The 26,826-nt window shown below is 43.9% G+C and overlaps 1 protein-coding gene across 1 annotated transcript in view; it reads right to left on the bottom strand.

The window, feature by feature from the left end:
* Positions 1-10,746: 10,746 nt before the first annotated feature.
* Positions 10,747-26,826, bottom strand: part of LOC127918434 (transcription elongation regulator 1-like protein) — an 87,337-nt gene continuing 71,257 nt past the window's right edge. Inside the window, exon 2 of the mRNA XM_052501712.1 lies at positions 10,747-11,649. Within this exon, the coding sequence (XP_052357672.1) occupies positions 11,420-11,649 (230 nt within the window). The 3' untranslated portion in view covers positions 10,747-11,419. The remainder of the gene's footprint in view (positions 11,650-26,826) is intronic.

The raw sequence follows: 26,826 nt of genomic DNA, 5'->3' as shown, positions 1-26,826 counted from the left end.
CTTCTAGGAGGTACAGTACTGGTATGAATGACTGTCCTCTCTTCTAGGAGGTACTGGTAGTACTGATGAATGACTGTTATCTCTTCTAGGAGGTACAGTACTGGTATGAATGACTGTTATCTCTTCTAGGAGGTATAGTACTGGTATGAATGACTGTTATCTCTTCTAGGAGGTATAGTACTGGTATGAATGACTGTTATCTCTTCTAGGAGGTATAGTACTGGTATGAATGACTGTTATCTCTTCTAGGAGGTACAGTACTGGTATGAATGACTGTTCTCTCTTCTAGGAGGTACAGTACTGTACTGGTATGAATGAATGTTATCTCTTCTAGGAGGTACAGTACTGGTATGAATGACTGTTATCTCTTCTAGGAGGTACAGTACTGGTATGAATGACTGTATAGTACTGGTATGAATGACTGTTATCTCTTCTAGGAGGTATAGTACTGGTATGAATGACTGTCCTCTCTTCTAGGAGGTATAGTACTGGCATGAATGACTGTTATCTCTTCTAGGAGGTATAGTACTGGTATGAATGACTTATCTCTTCTAGGAGGTATAGTACTGGTATGAATGACTGTCCTCTCTTCAAGGAGGTACAGTACTGGTATGAATGACAGTTATCTCTTCTAGGAGGTACAGTACTGGTATGAATGACTGTTCTCCCTTCTAGGAGGTACAGTACTGGTATGAATGACGGTTATCTCTTCTAGGAGGTACAGTACTGGTATAAATGACTGTTATCTCTTCTAGGAGGTATAGTACTGGTATGAATGACTGTTATCTATTCTAGGAGGTACAGTACTGGTATAAATGACTGTTATCTCTTCTAGGAGGTATAGTACTGGTATGAATGACTGTTATCTCTTCTCTGAGGTATAGTACTGGTATGAATGACTGTTATCTCTTCTAGGAGGTATAGTACTGGTATGAATGTCTGTTCTGGTATGAATGACTGTTCTGGTATGAATGACTGTTCTGGTATGAATGACTGTCCTGGTATGATTGACTGTCCTGGTATGAATGACTGTCCTGGTATGAATGACTGTCCTGGTATGAATGACTGTTCTGGTATGAATGACTGTTCTGGTATGAATGTCTGTTCTGGTATGAATGACTGTTCTGGTATGAATGACTGTTCTGGTATGAATGACTGTTCTGGTATGAATGACTGTTCTGGTATGAATGACTGTTCTGGTATGAATGACTGTTCTGGTATGAATGACTGTCCTGGTATGAATGACTGTTCTGTTCTGTTCTGGTATGAATGACTGTTCTGGTATGAATGACTGTTCTGGTATGAATGACTGTTCTCTTCTAGGTATGACTGACTGTTCTGGTATGAATGACTGTCCTGGTATGAATGACTGTTCTGGTATGAATGACTGTTCTGGTCTAGGAGGTATAGTTCTGGTATGAATGACTGTCCTGGTATGAATGAGTTCTGGTATGAATGACTGTTCTGTATCTGGTATGAATGACTGTTCTGGTATGAATGACTGTTCTGGTATGAATGAATGACTGTTCTGGTATGAATGACTGTCCTGGTATGATCTGGTATGAATGACTGTTCTGGTATGAATGACTGTCCTGGTATGAATGACTGTTCTGGTATGAATGACTGTTCTGGTATGACTGACTGTTCTGGTATGAATGACTGTCCTGGTATGAATGACTGTCCTGGTATGAATGACTGTTATCTCTTCTAGGAGGTATAGTACTGGTATGAATGACTGTTATCTCTTCTAGGAGGTATAGTACTGGTATGAATGTCTGTTCTGGTATGAATGACTGTCCTGGTATGAATGACTGTCCTGGTATGATTGACTGTCCTGGTATGAATGACTGTTCTGGTATGAATGACTGTCCTGGTATGAATGACTGTCCTGGTATGAATGACTGTTCTGGTATGAATGACTGTTCTGGTATGAATGACTGTTCTGGTATGAATGACTGTTCTGGTATGAATGACTGTCCTGGTATGAATGACTGTTCTGGTATGAATGACTGTTCTGGTATGAATGACTGTTCTGGTATGAATGACTGTCCTGGTATGAATGACTGTTCTGGTATGAATGACTGTTCTGGTATGAATGACTGTTCTGGTATGAATGACTGTCCTGGTATGAATGACTGTCCTGGTATGAATGACTGTTCTGGTATGAATGACTGTTCTGGTATGAATGACTGTTCTGGTATGAATGACTGTTCTGGTATGAATGACTGTCCTGGTATGAATGACTGTCCTGGTATGAATGACTGTTCTGGTATGAATATCTGTCCTGGTATGAATGACTGTTCTGGTATGAATGACTGTCCTGGTATGAATGACTGTTCTGGTATGAATGACTGTTCTGGTATGAATGACTGTCCTGGTATGAATGACTGTCCTGGTATGAATGACTGTTCTGGTATGAATGACTGTCCTGGTATGAATGACTGTCCTGGTTTGTATTCCAGTAAGGGAATGACTGACAGTAATATATCTGTGTGGGTCTGCTGAGTTTGTTCTAGACTGGTTTTCCTGAGAGAAAATGTTCCTTGCATTTCTAAAATTCAATTTGCTGTTTAGTTCTTGTCGCTCCCGTGTTCAACACAAATTAAGTCTTAGGCCTCTCCTTCTGGTAATTAAGAACATAAATAGCACTTCTTCAGTAGGTTAGAAATGAATGTTAACATCACTTAAAGATGATGTGAAAGAAATGTATCTTAACCTTCGGGGACATAAAGCTGTCAGGTTAATATAGAAACATTATCAGCCCAACTTCTCCTGTTAATAGGCAGCTTATCTTTCAGCAGTGGTGGGTAGGCCAAGGTAAACACCCCCTCCTCCCTCTCCTTCTGCTCATCATCCGATTCGGGATTCATCTCTCCACTCCTGTTTTACTGCGTTCCCTCTCTGCTTTTAGTCTCCCACAGGAACTCTTCCCTCTAATCATCGCTGGGGTTTTTTCTTGGCATGGCCCTTCTCTCTCCCTCTCTCTCCTCTCCTCTCCTCTCCTCTCCTCTCCTCTCCTCCTCTCCTCTCCTCTCCTCTCCTCTCCTCTCCTCTCCTCTCCTCTCCTCTCCTCTCCTCTCCTCTCCTCTCCTCTCCTCTCCTCTCCTCTCCTCCTCCCTCACCTCACCTCACCTCTCCTCTCCTCTCCTCTCCTCTCTCCATCTCTCCATCCTCTCTCCCTCCTCTTACAGAAAATGGGCCCCTACTACTGTTGGACCAGCACTCATGCACTTACTTAGTTTTTAAAAGGTCAGCAATATTTGTCTCCCACAAGCTGTGGTAGCAAAATAGAGGGAGAACGGCTTTGTCTCAAATGGCAAGCTATTCCCAATATAGTGCACTATGGGGCCCTGGTCACGAGTAGTGCACTTCAAAGGGAATTGGATGCCAGAAGTACTACACAGCTTGCATAACAACACAACAAATAAATGCTGAGTTGTTTGGTTGACCCAACTCCTGGGGTGCAGACGTTGAGTAACCTAGTTGGTTGTTTGGTTGACCCAACTCCTGGGGTGCAGATGTTGAGTAACCTAGTTGGTTGTTTGGTTGACCCAACTCCTGGGGTGCAGACGTTGAGTAACCTAGTTGGTTGTTTTCTTTGAAAAGAGCAGGGTTTGGTTGTTGAACATTTTAAGGTTGAACATTTACATTTTTCTAGTTCCCAGAAGCTTGCAAATCCCATTATTGGGATGGATACCACCTTATCCCAACATAAATAAAAAGTTAATGTTCTTGAACAATGTGTAAAATGCTCCACATTTGAATGAAACATTGTGATTTGCAGTATGTAAGAGAGAGAGAGAGAGTGAATGATGAACAGGAGTGACATTTACTCTCACGGGTGGCCAATAAGATCTATCTGAAATCCACATTCATAATAGGCTTCGCCTCCTGAAAATTACAAAAAGGATGACATTCAAAATGGCCCAGCTGCTTGGTCAACCAGCATGAAAATAAAACAAATTCCCAACTGATGGTTATTAAATTAAACCATGTTTGGGTGATCCCAACAACCCAACTCCTGGACCCCAACTGGCTGGGTCAAAATAACCCAGCATGTGTTATGTACCCAATACCCAGCGCTGGGTTAACAAAGAACACAAAGTGGAGGTTCAATTAACCCCTGTTTCAGAAATCTGAACAATCTTCTTCTTTTTTTACCTTTAGGAAAAAACCCTGGATGGTATGGTAGATACCAGAGGTACATTATCTCTGCTAGTCAGGTAGTCTGTGAATCTGGATGGAGGCCACATTATCTCTGCTAGTCAGGTAGTCTGTGAATCTGGATGGAGGCTACATTATCTCTGCTAGTCATGTAGTCTGTGAATCTGGATGGAGGCCATATTATCTCTGCTAGTCAGGTAGTCTGTGAATCTGGATGGAGGCTACATTATCTCTGCGAGTCAGGTAGTCTGTGAATCTGGATGGTATGGTAGATACCAGAGGTACATTATCTCTGCTAGTCAGGTAGTCTGAGAATCTGGATGGAGGCCACATTATCTCTGTTAGTCAGGTAGTCTGTGAATCTGGATGGAGGCTACATTATCTCTGCTAGTCAGGTAGTCTGTGAATCTGGATGGAGGCTACATTATCTCTGCTAGTCAGGTAGTCTGTGAATCTGGATGGTATGGTAGATACCAGAGGTACATTATCTCTGCTAGTCAGGTAGTCTGTGAATCTGGATGGAGGCTACATTATCTCTGCTAGTCAGGTAGTCTGTGAATCTGGATGGTATGGTAGATACCAGAGGTACATTATCTCTGCTAGTCAGGTAGTCTGTGAATCTGGATGGAGACCACATTATCTCTGCTAGTCAGGTAGTCTGTGAATCTGGATGGAGACCACATTATCTCTGCTAGTCAGGTAGTCTGTGAATCTGGATGGTATGGTAGATACTACATTATCTCTGTAGTCTGTGAATCTGGATGGAGACCACATTATATCTGCTAGTCAGGTAGTCTGTGAATCTGGATGGAGGCTACATTATCTCTGCTAGTCATGTAGTCTGTGAATCTGGATGGAGACCACATTATCTCTGCTAGTCAGGTAGTCTGTGAATCTGGATGGAGGCCACATTATCTCTGCTAGTCAGGTAGTCTGTGAATCTGGATGGAGACCACATTATCTCTGCTAGTCAGGTAGTCTGTGAATCTGGATGGTATGGTAGATACCAGAGGTACATTATCTCTGCTAGTCAGGTAGTCTGTGAATCTGGATGGAGACCACATTATCTCTGCTAGTCAGGTAGTCTGTGAATCTGGATGGAGACCACATTATCTCTGCTAGTCAGGTAGTCTGTGAATCTGGATGGAAGCATTGGGAAGCGATTGTAATGCAGATGAGCTCTGTCATCTTGGGGTTGTGTCCCAAATGGCACCCTACTCCCCATATTGATCAGGGATCTGGTCACGAGTAGTGCACTATGCAGGGAATAGCGTGTCACTTGGGATGCATAATTTTGTCTTTCCTGACTGTTTGATGTAATGAATGCAATTAGGAACAGAGAAAAAAAACATTACATTACTGCTCAGTCTACAATCAGAATAAATTACAGCATCAAACACACACAATCAAACAAACTCACACACACACACACACACACACACACACACACACACACACACACACACACACACACACACACACACACACACACACACACACACACACACACACACACACACACACACACACACACACACACACACACACACAGCATCAAACAGACACACAGCATCACACACTAAGCGGGCCCTGGGTGATATGAAGTAGATCTCTACCAACAAAACCTTCAAAAATATCAACTCAATAAACACAGGGGTTTATGGGAACAATACAAACAATCATGCTGTGCAGTGACTGTACTTCCTTTTTAAGTGTCCTTTGAGGTCAAAGCAGAACGACCCTGGGCCCTGAACCAAATGGAACCCTGTTCCCTATATATAGTCAACTACTTTAGACCAGTGCTCATAGGGCCCCGTTCTAAATGAATCCTCTATATGTATAGGGAATAGGGTGCCATTTGGGATGCAGTCATAGAGCAGACCGCTGTACTCCATCCTCCCAGCCCAGGCAATGTGAGTGTGTGAGCATGCTGCCAGATACTACGCAGGAAGGCAGGGACGGGGGGAGGGAGGGAGGCAGGGAGTGAGGGAGGGAGGGAGGGAGGGGGAGGGAGGGAGGGGCAGGCAGGCAGGCAGGCAGGCAGGCAGGCAGGGAGGGAGGGAGGGAGGGAGGGAGGGAGGGAGGGAGGGAGGGCAGGCAGGCAGGCAGGCAGGCAGGCAGGCAGGCAGGCAGGCAGGCAGGCAGGCAGGCAGGCAGGCAGGCAGGCAGGCAGGCAGGCAGGCAGGGAGGGAGGATTAAAGAAAGGAAGGCAGGAGGGGAGGGAGGGAGGTAGGTTAGGAGGCAGGGAGTGAGGGAGGGAGGCAGGGAGTGAGTGAGTGAGGGAGAGAGCGAGTGAGTGAGTGAGTGAGTGAGTGAGTGAGTGAGTGAGGGAGGAGGGAGGGAGGGAGGGAGGGGGAGGGAGGGAGGCAGGCAGGCAGGCAGGCAGGCAGGCAGGCAGGCAGGCAGGCAGGCAGGCAGGCAGGCAGGGAGGATTAAAGAAAGGAAGGCAGGAGGGGAGGGAGGGAGGTAGGTTAGGAGGCAGGGAGTTAGGGAGGGAGGTAGGTAGGTTAGGAGGCGGGGAGGTAGGGAGGGAGGGAGGCAGGGAGTTAGGGAGGGAGGGAGGGAGGTAAGGAGGTAGGGAGGTAGGGAGGGAGGGAGGCAGGGAGTTAGGGAGGGAGGGAGGTAGGTAGGTTAGGAGGCAGGGAGTTAGGGAGGGAGGGAGCAGGTAGGCTTTGAGGCGGGGAGTTAGGGAGGGAGCAGGTAGGCTTTGAGGCAGGGAGTTAGAGAGGGAGGGAGCAGGTAGGCTTTGAGGCGGGGAGTTAGGGAGGGAGGGGGGCGGAGAGGAGGGATTATAAAGAAGTGTTGTTCTTACACACAGGCTAGGATCCTAGGGCCTAGGATCGAGCCTTAGGGTACTCCCTTGGTGACAGGCAGTGGCTGAGACAGCATATTTTCTGACTTTACACACTGCACTCTTTAAGAGGTAGTTAGCAAACCAAGCCAAAGACCCCTCAGAGACACCAATACTCATTTGCCGACCCACAATAATGGAATGGTCTATCTTATCAAAAGCTTTGGCCAAGTCAATACAAATAGCAGCACAACATTGCTTAGAATCAAGGGCAATTGTGACATCATTGAGGACCTTTAAGGTTGCAGTGAGACATCCATAACCTGAGCAGTAACCAGATTACATACCAGAGAGAATACTATAGACATCAAGAAAGTCAGTCATCTGATTATTGACAACTTTTTCCACCACTTTTGATAAACAGGGCAAAATAGAAAGAGGCCCATAACAGTTATGATCAGCTTGATCTCCCCCTTTAAATAAAGGACAAACCGTGGCTGCCTTCCAAGCAATTGGAACCTCCCCAGAAAGGAGAGACAGATTTAAAAGGTCAGAGACAGGCTTGGTGATGATAGGGGCAGCAACCTTAAAGAAGAAAGGGTCTAAACCATCTGATACAGTAGTTTTATGGGGGTCAAGTTTCAGGAGCTCCTTTAGCACCTCAGAGAAACTTTGTAGTGGGGTAAAACGAGGGAGAAGCATCGGGCTAGTGGCATTAGAAGGGGTGGGAGATGAGTAAATCTTGTCAATAAAAAACACATCATCAACATTAAGGGACATGGGAAGCTGTGAGGAGGAGGGTTTATTCTCCAGGTCTTTAACCGTTTTCCAGAACTTATTGGGGTTAGACCCACAGAGAGAGAACTGCTCCTTAAAGTAACTAACTTTGGCCTTCTGGATAGCCTGAGTGCACTTATTTCTCATTTGCCTGAACGAGAGCCAGTCAGCCTGCGTATGCGTGTGCCGAGCCTTTCACCAAATGCAATTCTTGAGGTGGAGTAACTCTGCTAGATCACGTTTTTTAGCAAGCGTCTATGACAAATCAGGACAGATCGTTTCACTGAGCAGCCATTACGAACACAGGCTGTAAAACTGTGATCACTAAGGTCATTACAGAAAACACCAGACTGATACCGGGATATCGGGATTATTTGTGAGGATAACATCAAGGAGAGTGGCCTTTTCTGGGTGTTTGGAGTCATACCTTGTGGGATTGGTAATAATCTGAGAAAGATTGAGCGAGTCCCATTGCTTTAGGACTTGGTCAGGTGGTTTAAGCATGTCCCAGTTTAGGTCACCTAGCAGGACAAATTCAGACTTAGTGTAAGGGGCCAGGAGAGAGTTTAGGGCAGGTAGGGTACAGGCCGGTGCTGATGGAGGACGATAGCACCCAGCAACAGTCAAAAAAGAGATATTTGAAAGTTTAATGCTTAAATCCAGCTAATCAAATTGTTTGGGGACAGACTTGGTGGAGACAACTGAGCACTGAAGGAGATCCTTGGTAAAGATTGACATAAAGGTTATAACCAGAAAGGTTATCATCAGTATTCAAAACACTCTTCCTTAACCACGTCCCAGTAACGACCAACACATCTGGATTGGAGCTGTGAACCCACACTTTCAATTGATCCATTTTAGGTCATAAGCTTCTAGTGTTGACGTGCAGAAAACCCAGGCTTTTAACGAGAGCAGAAATCAGTGAAGCAGATATCAGAGCACAAGTCAGAATTGGGGCTGGCAACAGTAGATGGGCCAGGGTGCACATGCACATTTCCAGATATCATCAACAGTAATACAATCAAGGCACGGCAGAGGACAGGGAGAGCTCTGCAGTGTTGATTTATGACATCTGAATGCACATTCAGAACTGGCTCTCAAGAGAAGACAGGCTATGTGCACACTGCCCACAAAATGAGGTGGAAACTGAGCTGCACTTCCTAACCTCCTGACCAATGTATGACCATATTAGAGGCACATATAGAGAGAGAGAGAGACAGAGAGGGAGAGAGAGAGAGACAGAGAGAGAGAGAGAGAGAGAGAGAGAGAGAGAGAGAGAGAGAGAGAGAGAGAGAGAGAGAGAGAGAGAGAGAGAGAGAGAGACAGAGAGAGAGAGAGACAGAGAGAGAGAGAGAGAGAGAGAGAGAGAGAGAGAGAGAGAGAGAGAGAGAGAGAGAGAGAGAGAGAGAGAGAGAGAGAGAGAGAGAGAGAGAGAGAGAGAGAGAGAGAGAGAGAGAGAGAGAGAGAGAGAGAGAGAGAGAGAGAGAACAGAAAACAAAGAGAGAGAACAGAGAACAGAGAGATAGAACAGAGACAGAGAACAGAGAGAGATAACAGATAACAGAGACAGAGAACAGAGACAGAGAACAGAGACAGAGAACAGAGACAGAGAACAGAGACAGAGAACAGAGACAGAGAACAGAGACAGAGAACAGAGACAGAGAACAGAGACAGAGAACAGAGACAGAGAACAGAGACAGAGAACAGAGAACAGAGACAGAGAACAGAGACAGAGAACAGAGACAGAGAACAGAGACAGAGAACAGAGACAGAGAACAGAGACAGAGAACAGAGACAGAGAACAGAGAACAGAGACAGAGAACAGAGAACAGAGACAGAGAACAGAGACAGAGAACAGAGACAGAGAACAGAGACAGAGAACAGAGACAGAGAACAGAGACAGAGAACAGAGACAGAGAACAGAGACAGAGAGACAGAGAACAGAGACAGAGAACAGAGACAGAGAACAGAGACAGAGAACAGAGAACAGAGAACAGAGACAGAGAACAGAGACAGAGAACAGAGACAGAGGACAGAGACAGAGAACAGAGACAGAGAACAGAGACAGAGGACAGAGACAGAGGACAGAGACAGAGACAGAGACAGAGGACAGAGACAGAGAACAGAGACAGAGAACAGAGACAGAGGACAGAGACAGAGGACAGAGACAGAGAACAGAGAGAGAGAACAGAGAACAGAGACAGAGAACAGAGACAGAGAACAGAGACAGAGAACAGAGACAGAGGACAGAGACAGAGAACAGAGACAGAGAACAGAGACAGAGAACAGAGAACAGAGACAGAGGACAGAGACAGAGAACAGAGACAGAGAACAGAGACAGAGGACAGAGACAGAGGTAGACATGGTCTGGTTCCTCCAGTAGTTGACCTACAGTACCAGACTCATTTTCTGAATCCAATAGTGGCGTGTTGACCCTTGATTTAAACATGTCCACTTCAGCTAAATGAAATTCCCTCTCCACATCCTTTACAATGAGGAGGTACAGGCAGAGAATGAAGGGAGAGGAGGAGTAGTACCAGTAACCAGGAAACCAACTGTCCAGGTAGAAACAGTAACCAGTAACCCAACTGTCCAGGTAGTAACAGACCATTATACAGTAACCCAACTGTCCAGGTAGTAACAGACCATTATACAGTAACCCAACTGTCCAGGTAGTAACAGACCATTATACAGTAACCCAACTGTCCAGGTAGTAACAGACCATTCATTATACAGTAACCCAACTGTCCAGGTAGTAACAGACCATTATACAGTAACCCAACTGTCCAGGTAGTAACAGACCATTCATTATACAGTAACCCAACTGTCCAGGTAGTAACAGATCATTATACAGTAACCCAGGTAGTAACAGACCATTACAGTAACCCAACTGTCCAGGTAGTAACAGACCATTATACAGTAACCCAACTGTCCAGGTAGTAACAGACCATTATACAGTAACCCAACTGTCCAGGTAGTAACAGATCATTATCCAGTAACCCAGGTAGTAACAGACCATTCATTATACAGTAACCCAACTGTCCAGGTAGTAACAGACCATTCATTATACAGTAACCCAACTGTCCAGGTAGTAACAGACCATTATACAGTAACCCAACTGTCCAGGTAGTAACAGACCATTCATTATACAGTAACCCAACTGTCCAGGTAGTAACAGACCAGTCTGCATTTGAAGATGAGGATGCTTCATATATCAACCATGACCCTAATACTGCTGGCAAAAATAAAAACCTTTCTCGCATGAACTACTATAAAATTCAATGTAGAAAGAAGCCTGTTGTAGTTCAAAGAAAGATTCTGTATTAAATACAATAGAAAACAAAGCTGTATAATGTTACCATTCGCACAATACCTCATATTTGCAATTACAATTCACCAATTAGGACACACAGTAACACACTTAGTTAAAGACCTGCTGGTAATAATGATGCCAGAAAACCCTGCAGTTGGGTCAATAGACACAGACCTTAAACAACACCAACCTAAAACACATCAACAGACTGCAGACACACATCCTGGATTAGCTAAACAGAGGTTGTATCTGAAATGGCCCTCTATTCCCTATTTAGTGCACAACTTATCACATGGCCCCCTATTCCCTATTTAGTGCATTACTTTAGACCAGAGCTCTGTGGGCCGTGGTTAAAAGTGGCAATGGGGTGCATTTCAGCCAGGCATCACAGGAGTTTGTTTACCTGGGCCAGGTGGAGACAGGCGAAAGGGGATCTTGATGGGTGACAGTTGGAACAGGCGGAGGGGATGGATGAACGAGGGAGAGCAGGAGGAGGGCGAAGGCCCTTGGAGTCTGGAGGGGTCTGATTCCAAGGCTGTCATGGCGGCAGCTGCCAGAGAGATCCTCTTGTTCCTGCCCACTCTCTTGATAGCCACAGGACAACCTGGAGAAAGAAAGAGAGAGAGAGAGAAGAGAGAGACAGAGAGAGAAACAGAGAACAGAGAATTACTAATTGACCCCTTCTCTACCTAACTGCTCTCTCTCTCTCTCTCGCTCTCTGTCTCTCTCTGTTCCCACCATCAAAGGGAGAAAGGTTTAGTCCCAGAATAATGATGATGAAGGTTCGACCTATGAGCAGGGGATCATTTCAAAGAGAGGCCAAAACATGCTAGTGACAGTAGAGGTTTAGTTAATAAGTATAATAAGTTAATGAGTTGGTATATTCATATAGTCAGTCATGGGGTTGATGTAGCTTGACAGAAAATAACCCGTACGATATCAACATGTCATATTTCAGTTCTGGGTCTGCTCCCAAAATGACACTCTATTTTCAATATAGTGCACTACTTTCGACCATGGCTCATAGGGTTCTGGTCAAACGTAGTGCACTATATAGGGAATAGGGTACAATTTGTGAGAGACAAAAAAAAACTGGATAAATCATCAGGGTTCTGCGTGCATATTAAAAGGCATTAAAATGGGGTGTGTCACAAACAACACCCTATGCCCTATCACCAGAGCCCTATGGACAGCATAGGGAACAGGGAGCCATTTAGGACACAACCACTGTCTCAGTACTACTGAAGGAATCCTTGTCCTGGATGAAGCATGGCTCTATCTTTGTATGTTGATTTAGATGGCTGCCGTGCCAACACCGTGGCTTTTCATCACCAGGCTCAAAGCGTTATGCTGGAGGCCCGTCCCAAATGGAACCCCATTCCCTATGGGGCTCTGGTTAAAAGTAGTGCACTATGTAGGGAATAGGGTGCCATTTGAGACCTAGCCAGGGAGTATCAGACAGCAGCTAGCGCCTAGCGCCCAAGCATGATGTGGTGGAGCTTACAACTGGAGCCAGCGAAGGAAGATAATCACAAGTAAGCCTACGCACACATGGAATCTGTGTCCTGTAGGAAGGGTGTTAAACCTCTCTCTCTCTCTCTCTCTCTCTCTCTCTCTCTCTCTCTCTCTCTCTCTCTCTCTCTCTCTCTCTCTCTCTCTCTCTCTCTCTCTCTCTCTCTCTCTCTCTCTCTCTCTCTCTCTCTCTCTCTCTCTCTCTCTCTCTCTCTCTCTCTCTCTCTCTCTCTCTCTCTCTCATTTCTCTTCATCTCTTCTTTATCTCTCTTTCTCACTGTCATTCTTTCTCTCTCTCTCTCTTTCTGTCATTCTCCTCTCTCTCTCTCTCTCTCTCTCTTGTCAGACACTGAGGCCCTGCTGATTACATATTGAAGGGCTTCAAGTTAATATGGACTCTATGCCATCTCCCTCCCTCCCTCCCTCCCTCCCTCCCTCCCTCCTCTCTCTCTCTCTCTCTCTCTCTTGCTCTCTCACTTTTCTCTTTCTCTTTCTCTTTCTCTCTCTCTCTCCACATCCTCTCTCTTTCTCTTTCTCTCTCTCTCTCTCCACATTCTCTCTCTCTCTCTCTCTCTCTCTCTCTCTCTCTCTCTCTCTCTCTCTCTCTGTCTCTCTCTCTCTCTGTCTCTCTCTCTCTCTCTCTCTCTCTCTCTCTCTCTCTCTCTCTCTCTCTCTCTCTCTCTCTCTCTCTATTTCTCTTTCTCACTCTCATTCTTTATCTCTCTTTCTCACTGTCATTCTTTCTCTCTCTCTCTCTTTCTGTCATTCTCCTCTCTCTCTCTCTCTCTCTCTTGTCAGACACTGAGGCCCTGCTGATTACATATTGAAGGGCTTCAAGTTAATATGGACTCTATGCCATCTCCCTCCCTCCCTCCCTCCCTCCCTCTCTCTCTCTCTCTCTCTCTCTCTCTCTCTCTCTCTGTCTCTGTCTCTCTCTGTCTCTCTCTCTCTCTCTCTCTCTCTCTCTCTCTCTCTCTCTCTCTCTCTCTCTCTCTCTCTCTCTCGGTGTTAAATCCACCAGAAGCAGTAGCATCTCATTTCTCTCATCTCTCATCTCTCTCTCATCTCTCTCATCTCTGATATCTCTCTCTCAACAGCCAGGCAGCTGCTGAAACATCAGGATTATCAGGATAACACATACATGTACATCAAATGGTAAATGTACTTTAATTTGAATAACAGATTAGGTTACTAGGCTTCAAACCCAGTAGAGCCACCATGACATGCTGCATCTCAAATCCAACATTAGTTCTGTTTAAAACATTCACGGCTACGGGCCAAATGTTGCTCATGGCGCTGCGGCCAAGTCCTCCTCTCACTGTATAGTGATCATATTGTTCTGTTGCTCATGACGCTGCAGTACGGCCAAGTCCTCCTCTCACTGTATAGTGATCATATTGTTCTGTTGCTCATGACGCTGCAGTGCGGCCAAGTCCTCCTCTCACTGTATAGTGATCATATTGTTCTGTTGCTCATGACGCTGCAGTGCGGCCAAGTCCTCCTCTCACTGTATAGTGATCATATTGTTCTGTTGCTCATGGCGCTGCAGTGCGGCCAAGTCCTCCTCTCACTGTACAGTGATCATATTGTTCTGTTGCTCATGGCGCTGCGCCCAAGTCCTTCTCTCACTGTACAGTGATCATATTGTTCTGTTGCTCATGGCGCTGCAGTGCGGCCAAGTCCTCCTCTCACTGTATAGTGATCATATTGTTCTGTTGCTCATGACGCTGCAGTACGGCCAAGTCCTCCTCTCACTGTATAGTGATCATATTGTTCTGTTGCTCATGACGCTGCAGTGCGGCCAAGTCCTTCTCTCACTGTATAGTGATCATATTGTTCTGTTGCTCATGACGCTGCAGTGCGGCCAAGTCCTTCTCTCACTGTATAGTGATCATATTGTTCTGTTGCTCATGACGCTGCAGTGCGGCCAAGTCCTCCTCTCACTGTATAGTGATCATATTGTTCTGTTGCTCATGACGCTGCAGTGCGGCCAAGTCCTTCTCTCACTGTATAGTGATCATATTGTTCTGTTGCTCATGACGCTGCAGTCCTCCTCTCACTGTATAGTGATCATATTGTTCTGTTGCTCCAAGTCCTTCTCTCACTGTATAGTGATCATATTGTTCTGTTGCTCATGACACTGCAGTGCGCCCAAGTCCTTCTCTCACTGTATAGTGATCATATTGTTCTGTTGCTCATGACACTGCAGTGCGCCCAAGTCCTTCTCTCACTGTACAGTGATCATATTGTTCTGTTGCTCACTACGGCCAAGTATCTCACTGTACAGTGATCATATTGTTCTGTTGCTCATGACGCTGCAGTGCGGCCAAGTCCTTCTCTCACTGTATAGTGATCATATTGTTCTGTTGCTCATGACGCTGCAGTGCGGCCAAGTCCTTCTCTCACTGTATAGTGATCATATTGTTCTGTTGCTCATGACGCTGCAGTGCGGCCAAGTCCTCCTCTCACTGTATAGTGATCATATTGTTCTGTTGCTCATGACGCTGCAGTGCGGCCAAGTCCTTCTCTCACTGTATAGTGATCATATTGTTCTGTTGCTCATGACGCTGCAGTGCGGCCAAGTCCTTCTCTCACTGTACAGTGATCATATTGTTCTGTTGCTCATGACGCTGCAGTACGGCCAAGTCCTCCTCTCACTGTATAGTGATCATATTGTTCTGTTGCTCATATCCTTCTCTCACTGTATAGTGATCATATTGTTCTGTTGCTCATGACACTGCAGTGCGCCCAAGTCCTTCTCTCACTGTACAGTGATCATATTGTTCTGTTGCTCATGACGCTGCAGTGCGGTCCTTCTCTCACTGTACAGTGATCATATTGTTCTGTTGCTCATGACGCTGCAGTGCGGCCAAGTCCTCCTCTCACTGTACAGTGATCATATTGTTCTGTTGCTCATGACGCTGCAGTGCGGCCAAGTCCTCCTCTCACTGTATAGTGATCATATTGTTCTGTGTTGCTACCTGGACAGTTGTGTTACTCTCACTCACTTTCTATGAAAGATAAACATATTTCCCGTAGAAGCATAGCGGCTGTACGTCTTTACACTCTCTGTGTCTCAACGCAAGGGCACTTGATAAAAGGGTTGCTGCTCTCTGAGCATCTTTCCTGACCCTGGGAAATGTCAGAGGGAGGAATGGAGGTGGGAGGGGGGAATCTCTAAGCTCCAACTCAAAACCCGGGAGTCATCACATTCATTATATCGTCCTGGCTGCATCAGTCGAAACAGAGAAACCACAGACGCTGAATCTCACTGTAGAGATAAGTCCTGAGGACATTTTGAAAAACAAATCGCACTAGTGAATTCATCCCAGTTAACGTATCACTACGCCACTAAAACGAATAGCACTTTATCTAATGGCTGTGAGAGGGAAGATCTGAGGGAAGTGAAGTTATCTACTGTAGCATAGAGAAGAGAGCAGAGCACGCATCCGCCCAATGAGGCCACCGGGGAAATCTACCACAGGAATAACTCCAGTCAGAACAGGAACAGACCAGCAGACAGACAGCGATGTAGAGGAGACTACTACAATTGTAGTCTGGGAGTCTGGGACTACAATTCAAAATCACATTATAAGTTGCATGTAAGGGGCCTGAGTCAAATATTGAATTCCAAGCACAGATACAACTACAAAGACCAGGGAGCTTTTCGGAAGCCTCATGAAGAAGACCAGTGATTGGTAGATGGGTAGCAATAACAAATCAGATATTGAATATCTCTTTAAGTGTAGTCAGGTTAATAATTATGCTGTGGCTGATGTATTTATCCACCCAGACACCACAAAGATACAGTCGATCTTTTGAACTGAGCTGCAGGACAGGAATGAAACTGTTTAGGGATGATGAGGCCAATGGGGATTTTAAACCAGCTACAGAGTTCAATGGCTGTGATGGGAGAAAACTGAGGATGGATCAAAAAGATCGTAGTGACTCCATAATAATGACCTAAATGACAGAGAGAAAATAATCATTAAAATATACAGAATAAAATTATTCCAAAACATGCATTTGTACACAACAAAACTAAAGTATTACTGAACTGAAGTATCAGTAAAGTATTACTGAAGTATTACTGAACTAAAGTATCACTGAAGTATCAGTAAAGTATTACTGAGGTATTACTGAACTAAAGTATCACTGAAGTATTACTGAACTAAAGTATCACTGAAGTATCAGTAAAGTATTACTGAAGTATTACTGAACTAAAGTATTACTGAGGTATTACTGAACTAAAGTATCACTGAAGTATCAGTAAAGTATTACTGAGGTATTACTGAACTAAAGTATCACTGAAGTATCAGTAAATCACTGTATTACTGAAGTATTACTGAACTAAAGTATCACTGAAGTATCAGTAAAGTATTACTGAACTAGTATTACTGAACTAAAGTATCTGAACTAAAGTATCACTGAAGTATCAGTAAAGTATTACTGAGGTATTACTGAACTAAAGTATCACTGAAGTATCAGTAAAGTATTACTGAAGTATTACTGAACTAAAGTATCACTGAAGTATCAGTAAAGTATTACTGAAGTATTACTGAACTAAAGTATCACTGAAGTATCAGTAAAGTATTACTGAGGTATTACTGAACTAAAGTATCACTGAAGTATCAGTAAAGTATTACTGAAGTATCAGTAAAGTATTACTGAGGTATTACTGAACTAAAGTAGCACTGAAGTGTCAGTAAAGTATTACTAAAGTATAAATGAAGAAAAGAAACATGGAGAAAAGAAGACAAATATACAGAATAAAATTATACCAAAACGTGCATCCTGTATGCAACAAAACACTAAGGTGTTACTAAAACACAACACTGCAAAATAATACACTTTCTTTGTCCTAAATGCAAATCCAACACAACACATCACTGAGCAACTTCCTCCTGATTTTCAAGCAGGTTGGTGGCTGCATCATGGTATGGGTATGCCTGACATCGGCAAAGACCGGGGAGTTTTTCAGGATAAAAAGAAACGGACTGGAGATAATCACAGGCAAAACCCTAGAGGATAACCTGGTTCAGTCTGCTTTCCACTAGACAATGGGAGCAGGACAATAACCTATAACACAAGGCCAACTCCACACTAGAGTTGTTTACGAAGAAGACAGTGAATGATCCTGAGTGGTCAAATGACAGTTTTGACTTAAACCTGCTAAAAACTCTACGGCAAGACTTGAACATTGCTGTATAGTCATGATCCCCAAAACATTGACAGAGCTTGAAGAATTTTGAAAAGAATAATGGGCACACAATAAATGTGTGCAAAGCTCTTCTGAGACTAAGCCAAGAAGACTCACTGCTGTAATCGCTGACAAAGGTGTTTCTAACAGGGGGGGGGGATAATAAACTTATATTAGTATTGAATTTTTACATTAATCTTTAAAAATGATAGATATATTTCCTCCACTTTTACGTTAGAAAGAATGTTGCATAGATCACTGAACAAATAAATAAATATTAAATACATTTCAACGTCTTATTTTGTAACACAATACAATGTCAAGAAATCAAAGGGGGGGGGTGACTGTTAATGATAGGCACTGATGAAACATTTAAGGAGAACACTTCTCTGTAACATCTTCAACAGCCCGATGCTCTGAACGCATAAACAATGTGACACCGTCTTTTGTTTTTGGGGACAAGGCCTCCGTATCTTGAGAAGAAGAAAAAAACGCTTTATGTTTTATTCAACAGAGGGATTTTTGAAACGAGACAAGGATGATTTCATATCACAACTTCCATCTTCAAAGGAACCTCTTCAACAAAGACATCCACAACGTGAACCTCTGTCTTCCTGTCTATTTGATCTCTACATCCTGACTGATATAACTCACACAGCCAATGGCCTCCACTTGACTCCACAACCAGGAAGTCTCTCCCTCTCCCTCTTTCAGAAGTGTGCTCGGAAATCCAGGAGAGAAAAAGATCTTAAGCTACCAGTACAAAAGCCTGTAAGTGAGTATCTCAGAATCAGAACACTATGACACTGTCCTTTGTGTTGTGGTGCTGAATGTCATATAGGGAGCTGTCCTTTGTGTTGTGGTGCTGAATGTTATGTATGGAGCTGTCCACAGTGTTGTGGTGCTGAAACAACAACATGGAGCTGTCCACAGTGTTGTGGTTCTGAAACAACAAAATTATTATTTTTTTAACCTTTATTTAACCAGGCAAGTCAGTTAAGAACATATTCTTATTTTCAATGACGGCCTGGGAACAGTGGGTTAACTGCCTGTTCAGGGGCAGAACGACAGATTTGTACCTTGTCAGCTCGGGGGTTTGAACTCGCAACCTTCCGGTTACTAGTCCAACGCTCTAACCACTAGGCTACGCTGCCGCCCCATGGAGCTGTCCACAGTGTTGTGGTTCTGAAACAAAGAACATGGAGCTGTCCACCGTGTTGTGGTGCTGAAACAACAACATGGTGCTGTCCACAGTGTTGTGGTTCTGAAACAAAGAACATGGAGCTGTCCACCGTGTTGTGGTGCTGAAACAAACAACATGAAGCTGTCCACAGTGTTGTGGTGCTGAAACTAACAACATGGAGCTGTCCACTGTGTTGTGGTGCTGAAACAACAACATGGAGCTGTCCACAGTGTTGTGGTGCTGAAACAAACAACATGGAGCTGTCCACAGTGTTGTGGTGCTGAAACAACAACATGGAGCTGTCCACAGTGTTGTGGTGCTGAAACAAACAACATGGAGCTGTCCACAGTGTTGTGGTGCTGAAACAACAACATGGAGCTGTCCACAGTGTTGTGGTGCTGAAACTAACAACATGGAGCTGTCCACAGTGTTGTGGTGCTGAAACGACAAGCCAGACAATCAGTCCAAACACGTTTTACAACACATAGAGCTCCTTCCTTTTCAAGTCAACCCTGTCTGCGTCATGAAAATGCACCCTATATGAATAGGGTGCAATTTGGCATGCAATCCCCTGCCACGATCCACCTCCCGTGCCCCTCATATTTACACAGCCTAATAAACTGACTAGTCCAGAAATGGTTCACACTTTCTTCAGGGAAATCTAAAGCTTTGTTTTGCTGAATTATTGACTCTCTTCACTGCTATCCGCCTGTGGTGGAATATTTTTGCCTAAAAAAAGCGGGGATAATAATGCTGAGAGCCTTTGTTTGTTCAGGAGAAATGGATCAGCACAAATAGCCTACTGAGGGATGAGTCTCTCTCCTCCCTTTTCTCTCACTAATATATGGGAGAACTAAAAACTTGCCCTGGGGGGGGAGGGGGGGTGGGGATAACACTTCCTGTATGTGGTTTATCAGACATACTAGGCCACAATCATCTCATCATATCCCCCCCCCCCTCCACTCCACACAGTTGGTCTTCTAGGGGGTAATCCGCAAGCCGAAAAATATGTATTTTCATGAAAACAAGGCAAATGTATTTGTTCAATGAGCAAAACACAACAGGCCTCAAAGAGAACACGTTTAATTAACACTTTTCTGTTGAATTGGAAACTAATTCCATTTCAACTAACTGCCACTTACCATATGTGAGCCATGTGCTTCAGGGGGGAGAATCCCAGGCACATATCAGATGAAGATGAGCCAAAGTAAACAGAAATATTGACGAGTGTTGTGGAAGCTGTGGATGGGGTTTACATGTAGCATTGTCTGCGGCAAAACAACATTACACCTTAAGGCCTAGTTCCTTCACTGTCTGATTCAGTGCAGAATAAACCTAAAGCTACAGCAACAATATTCACATCTTGCTGGTATCTAAACGACAGGTGTCTGCTGCCGTGCCGTGGGGGTCAGACTAGAGACAGTAACAATATTCACATCTTGCTGGTATCTAAACGACAGGTGTCTGCTGCCGTGCCGTGGGGGACAGACTAGAGACAGTAACAATATTCACATCTTGCTGGTATCTAAACGACAGGTGTCTGCTGCCGTGCCGTGGGGACAGGTGTCTGCTGCCGTGTCTGCGTGGGGGACAGACTAGAGACAGTAACAATATTCACATCTTGCTGGTATCTTGCTGGTATCTAAACCACAGGTGTCTGCTGCCGTGCCGTGGGGGCTGGTATCAGACTGTCTGCTGCCGTTCCGTGGGGGAGACTAGACAGTAACAATATTCACATCTTGCTGGTATCTAAACGACAGGTCTAAACTAGACAGGTGTCTAAACTGTCTGCTGCCGTGGGGGACAGACTAGAGACAGTAACAATATTCACATCTTGCTGGTATCTAAACGACAGGTGTCTGCTGCCGTGCCGTGGGGGACAGACTAGAGACAGTAACAATATTCACATCTTGCTGGTATCTAAACGACAGGTGTCTGCTGCCGTGCCGTGGGGGACAGACTAGAGACAGTAACAATATTCACATCTTGCTGGTATCTAAACGACAGGTGTCTGCTGCCGTGCCGTGGGGGACAGACTAGAGACAGTAACAATATTCACATCTTGCTGGTATCTAAACCACAGGTGTCTGCTGTCGTGCCGTGGGGGACAGACTAGAGACAGTAACAATATTCACATCTTGCTGGTATCTAAACGACAGGTGTCTGCTGCCGTGCCGTGGGGACAGACTAGAGACAGTAACAATATTCACATCTTGCTGGTATCTAAACCACAGGTGTCTGCTGTCGTGGGGTGAAAGACTAGAGGAGACAGTAACAATATTCACATCTTGCTGGTATCTAAACCACAGGTGTCTGCTGTCGTGGGGTGAAAGACTAGAGGAGACAGTAACAATATTGTCGTCTAGCTTTTGCACACTGTCCATTTATTTATGTATGACTCCCTTCTCTCTTTACTCAGCAGTATATATACAGTAATATATATACAGTAATATATATACAGTAATATATATATATATATATATATATATTCTCCTATCGATTGAATAACAATCTTGCTCTATTAGAATCAATCACACTTTGTACATTCCATTTTCTCTGGGACAATATTACACTCTGAAAGGGTTACATGTGAAGACATTTGGGCCATCTAGTTGTCCAATTATGAAGCCCAGGAGGCCTATAAACCAGGAGGTCTATAAACCTGGGCGATGTCATAAATGGCATCCTTTTCACCTTTATAGTGCACTACTTCTGACTAGCTTCCTATGGGCCCTAGTAAAAAGCAGTATACTGTAAAGTGAATAGAGACACAGCTTTGGTCTTCACATGAGAGGAGCCGCTCCCTCTGCTTGCTTCACTGCTATCGGTCTAAATAGACCAATCAAATCAACATTCTGTTTTCCAGCACCTGTGATAGTGCACTATGGGTACTGGTCCAAAGTAGTGCACTATGGGTACTGGTCCAAAGTAGTGCACTATGGGTACAGGTCCAAAGTAGTGCACTATGGGTACAGGTCCAAAGTAGTGCACTATGGGTACAGGTCCAAAGTAGTGCACTATGGGTACAGGTCCAAAGTAGTGCACTATGGGTACAGGTCCAAAGTAGTGCACTATGGGTACAGGTCCAAAGTAGTGCACTATGGGTACAGGTCCAAAGTAGTGCACTATGGGTACTGGTCCAAAGTAGTGCACTATGGGTAAAGTAGTGCACTAGGGTACTGGTCCAAAGTAGTGCACTATGGGTACTGGTCCAAAGTAGTGCACTCCAAAAAGTAGTGCACTAAAGTAGGCACTATGGGTACTGGTCCAAAGTAGTGCACTATGGGTACTGGTCCAAAGTAGTGCACTATGGGTACTGGTCCAAAGTAGTGCACTATGGGTACTGGTCCAAAGTAGTGCACTATGGGTACTGGTCCAAAGTAGTGCACTATGGGTACTGGTCCAAAGTAGTGCACTATGGGTACTGGTCCAAAGTAGTGCACTATGGGTACTGGTCCAAAGTAGTGCACTATGGGTACTGGTCCAAAGTAGTGCACTATGGGTACTGGTCCAAAGTAGTGCACTATGGGTACTGGTCCAAAGTAGTGCACTATGGGTACAGGTCCAAAGTAGTGCACTATGGGTACAGGTCCAAAGTAGTGCACTATGGGTACTGGTCCAAAGTAGTGCACTATGGGTACAGGTCCAAAGTAGTGCACTATGGGTACAGGTCCAAAGTAGTGCACTATGGGTACAGGTCCAAAGTAGTGCACTATGGGTACAGGTCCAAAGTAGTGGTACAGGTCCAAAGTAGTGCACTATGGGTACAGGTCCAAAGTAGTGCACTATGGGTACAGGTCCAAAGTAGTGCACTATGGGTACAGGTCCAAAGTAGTGCACTATGGGTACAGGTCCAAAGTAGTGCACTATGGGTACAGGTCCAAAGTAGTGCACTATGGGTACTGGTCCAAAGTAGTGCACTATGGGTACTGGTCCAAAGTAGTGCACTATGGGTACTGCTCCAAAGTAGTGCACTATGGGTACTGCTCCAAAGTAGTGCACTATGGGTACTGGTCCAAAGTAGTGCACTATGGGTACTGGTCCAAAGTAGTGCACTTGGGAATGGAATGTCACTTTGTGTCCAGACCAGGACTCCAGGGGGACATTTCCCATTCCATTAGGTCACTGTCTATCAACAAGACCAGTTTACTTTCAGATTCCTGGAAAGGAAAAGAAAGAGTTTGGGCCACAGTTAGAAACAGACCATTGTAGACGAGGGTTGACGTATCTACCCTATTCACTTTCTAAACTGTGACGTACCTATTTAAGAAAACATGAGAATTATTTTGTTATGCCTCAGAACATGTAATAGGGAATGGAGGAAATAGCATGGCAATAATATATATATATGTAACGGTTCTCTTCTATCTCCTCCTCTGATGAAGAGGTGGAACAAGGATCGGACCAAAATGCAGCGTGATGATGATTCATGATATTTTAATGAAGGAAAAAACTATACATGAAGAAACTACAAAAATAATGAAATGTGAAAACCGAAACGGCCCTATCTGGTGTAAACACAAAGACAGGGACAATTACCCACAAAACACTCAAAGAATATGGCTGCCTAAATATGGTTCCCAATCAGAGACAACGATAAACACCTGCCTCTGATTGAGAACCACTCCAGACAGCCATAGACTTTGCTAGATACCCCCACTAAGCCACACACCCAATACCTAACAAAACCCCAAGACAAAACACACCACAATAAACCCATGTCACACCCCGGCCTGACTAATAAATAAAGACAAACACAATATACTTCGACCAGGGCGTGACAATATATCTATGTTTTTCGTGTTCATGAATAGTTCATTACAGAGCTATACATAGAATAGGCTTTTAGACAGGAAGGCAGCTCTAGTTATTACACACTGTTGCTGCTGCCTTTGGTTGCATGAAATGTAACACACTGCATGCCAACCCAATATCGGTTGTGTCTACAGCTTTGAACTGTAAAGTACGACATCCCAACCCTATTTCGATTGTGTACACGGTGTGTAGCATGAATAAAGTGATTTTTACAGTAATGCGAGCATTCATTTTCATAAGGGTGACCCCAGTGGAAAATTGAACCTAACACCCTGATGTGTCAAACACCACACTCTACCGACTGAGACACACAAAACCTTCTTCTTCTCACTGCAGATAATCCCAGAACAGCACAATTAAGTGAATTTCTCAATCTGAAAGGTCGTAGTAGAAAACAAACAGAGGAACTCAAGGCCAATCCACGACCAATTAACCACTACATTGTGAACAATATAACTGCAGAGCAGAGTAGGGTTGTTTGAAGTCCCAAATGGTACCCTAATCTCTATTTAGTGCACTGCTTTTGGCCATAGAGATGATCTGGTCAAAAAGTAGTGCACTACATAGGGAATAGGGTGCAATGTGGGATGCAGGCTATGTATCCTACAGTAAATGTCTGGCTAAAAGGGCGGATGATCAACCTTTACACCTGGAGTAATAATATCTAAGGGACGTTTTGCTTTATGACGTAATTTGTAATCAAGTTATGATTTAATTATGTGTATGTGTGATTAGTTAGGTATTTAGTAAATAAATAATTAAACCCAATTTTGCATTGCTGATTCAAATTGTTAGCCAGGCTTCTTGCAAATAACCAAGAATTTACAACTTTCAGATGAGACTTAAGTAAGATGAAGATTAATGTTGATTGCTATTGATGTAAAATATTACTAGGTCTTTTAAGAGTTTAGTCGGAAGATAACAGCTCTATAAATATTAGTTAATGGTGCCCGACTCTCTAGTTAATTACATTTACATGATTAGCTCAATCGGGTGATATTAATTACGGAGAAATGAATTCATAGAATAGCATGTCATATCACTTAATCAGTCATAGCCAAAGACACGACACTGGAATCATGCTTTACACCTCCAGTAATAATATCTAAACATTCCTGGTGTCATGACGTTGGCCTGGGGGATAGGTTTATGACAGTCATAAATACCTCTTCCCGCCTTTTCCCATCTCTAACCTACTGAGGTTACATTTGAAATCCCCGTGGTTAACATAGAGATTCTGGAACATCAGTAGGTGGGGGGAAATTAACTATATTCTGGTAATCCCAACAATTGAACATATGCGGTCACGACTTCTGCCGAAGTCGTTGCCTCTCCTTGTTCGGGCGGTGCTCGGCGTTCAACGTCACCGGTCTTCTAGCCATCATTGATCCTTTTTTCATTTTCCATTGATTTTGTCTTGTCTTCCCACACACCTGTTTTCAATCCCATTCATTACCTGTTGTGTATTTAACCCTCTGTTTCCCCTCATGTCTTTGTCAGAGATTGATTTGTTGTCAGTGTAGTGTGATTGTTTGTATAGGTGCGCGTCGGGTCCTCGTACCCATGTTTTGTTTGTTTGTTTGTACATTTATTGTTATGGAGCATACTCATGGAACTTTATTAAAAGACTCCATATTTACACTCCATTTGACTCTCCTGCGCCTGACTTCCCTGCCACCTATTACACCTATGCATGACATATGCAGTGGTACTTAATGAATATGATGTCAGTTCGGTTGTCATCTGAGACATTCTCATCAATGATAATATGACATAAACTCTACAGTGGAAAGTCTACACATCAGAGTTATCGGATTCACATGGAATTGTTGTTCAATTTAAATGTTTGAATACAAAATTATTTGTGATGGGTTGAAATGTGATTTTAGCTTCTAAAATGTGAGAGGTGGGTTTTCATAGGTTAGGCCTGCTCACTCAGTGGCCCGCCCACGTGAAGAGACTATAAATCTGTTCAAACACGCCCTCTTCTCCCTTCCTATATAAAGCCTTGACGACAACAGAACTATCTGTTACGATGAGGTAGGATGACGGTCCTATGTCAGAAAGGTTCAGATAATAACTACAGAACGAAGCCAACATCAGCATGAGCTTTGGTTGTGAATGGTATGAACTTTGAACTCTTATTCACGACAGAAGTGATACCTCCTAGCCATTGAGTTAGCGACCACAGCTGCAAACGCAGGTTCGGAAGGAACAGTCAGAGTATCCCATCTACCACACAACGACGTTACTACAACGTATCCAATTGATCCCAAGAGACATTCTTCAAAGGACAAAGGACTCGGTTTGGCAACACGGTCTTCCATCTACCACCAACCTACTGAAGTGCAGCTCAGAGTAATATTTATTGCATTTCCCTTTTCCAAATGGGCGGTAATTTAGAATGCATAAGATACTGTATTTACGATAGCACAGCTTCGCCCTTTGTTCCTCAGTCTTCCCGCTCTTTCACTCAACCCAGCCCCTTTTCCTTTGTGTAACAAGCTGTCATATCTGTTCTGCCCGCTAGGACGTTTTCCTATATGACGTCATTTGTAATCAAGTTATGATTTAATTATGTGTATGTGTGATTAGTTAGGTATTTAGTAAATAAATCATTAAATACCAATTTTGTATTGCTGATTCAAATTGTTAGCCAGGGTTCTTGCAAATAACCAAAAAGTACAACTTTCAGATGAGACTGAAGTAAGATGAAGATTAATGTTGACTGCTATTGATGTAAAATATTACTAGGTCTTTAAGAGTTTATTCGGAAGATAACAGCTCTATAAATATTATTTTGTGGTGCCCGACTCTCTAGTTAATTACATTTACATGATTAGCTCAATCAGGTGATATTAATTACGGAGAAATTAATTCATAGAATAGCATGTCATATCACTTAATCAGTCATAGCCAAAGACACGACACTGGAATCATGCTTTACACCTCCAGTAATAATATCTAATCAAGCCTGGATTCATGCTTTAAACCTCCAGTAATAATATCTAATCAGTGCTGGATTCATGCTTTACACCTCCAGTAATAATATCTAATCAAGCCTGGATTAA

This window comes from Oncorhynchus keta, unplaced genomic scaffold, assembly GCF_023373465.1.
Source record: "Oncorhynchus keta strain PuntledgeMale-10-30-2019 unplaced genomic scaffold, Oket_V2 Un_contig_1418_pilon_pilon, whole genome shotgun sequence".
Lineage (NCBI taxonomy): Eukaryota > Metazoa > Chordata > Actinopteri > Salmoniformes > Salmonidae > Oncorhynchus > Oncorhynchus keta.
The sequence above is the reverse complement of the archived record's forward strand: the minus strand, read 5'-3'. Positions and strand labels throughout refer to the sequence as shown.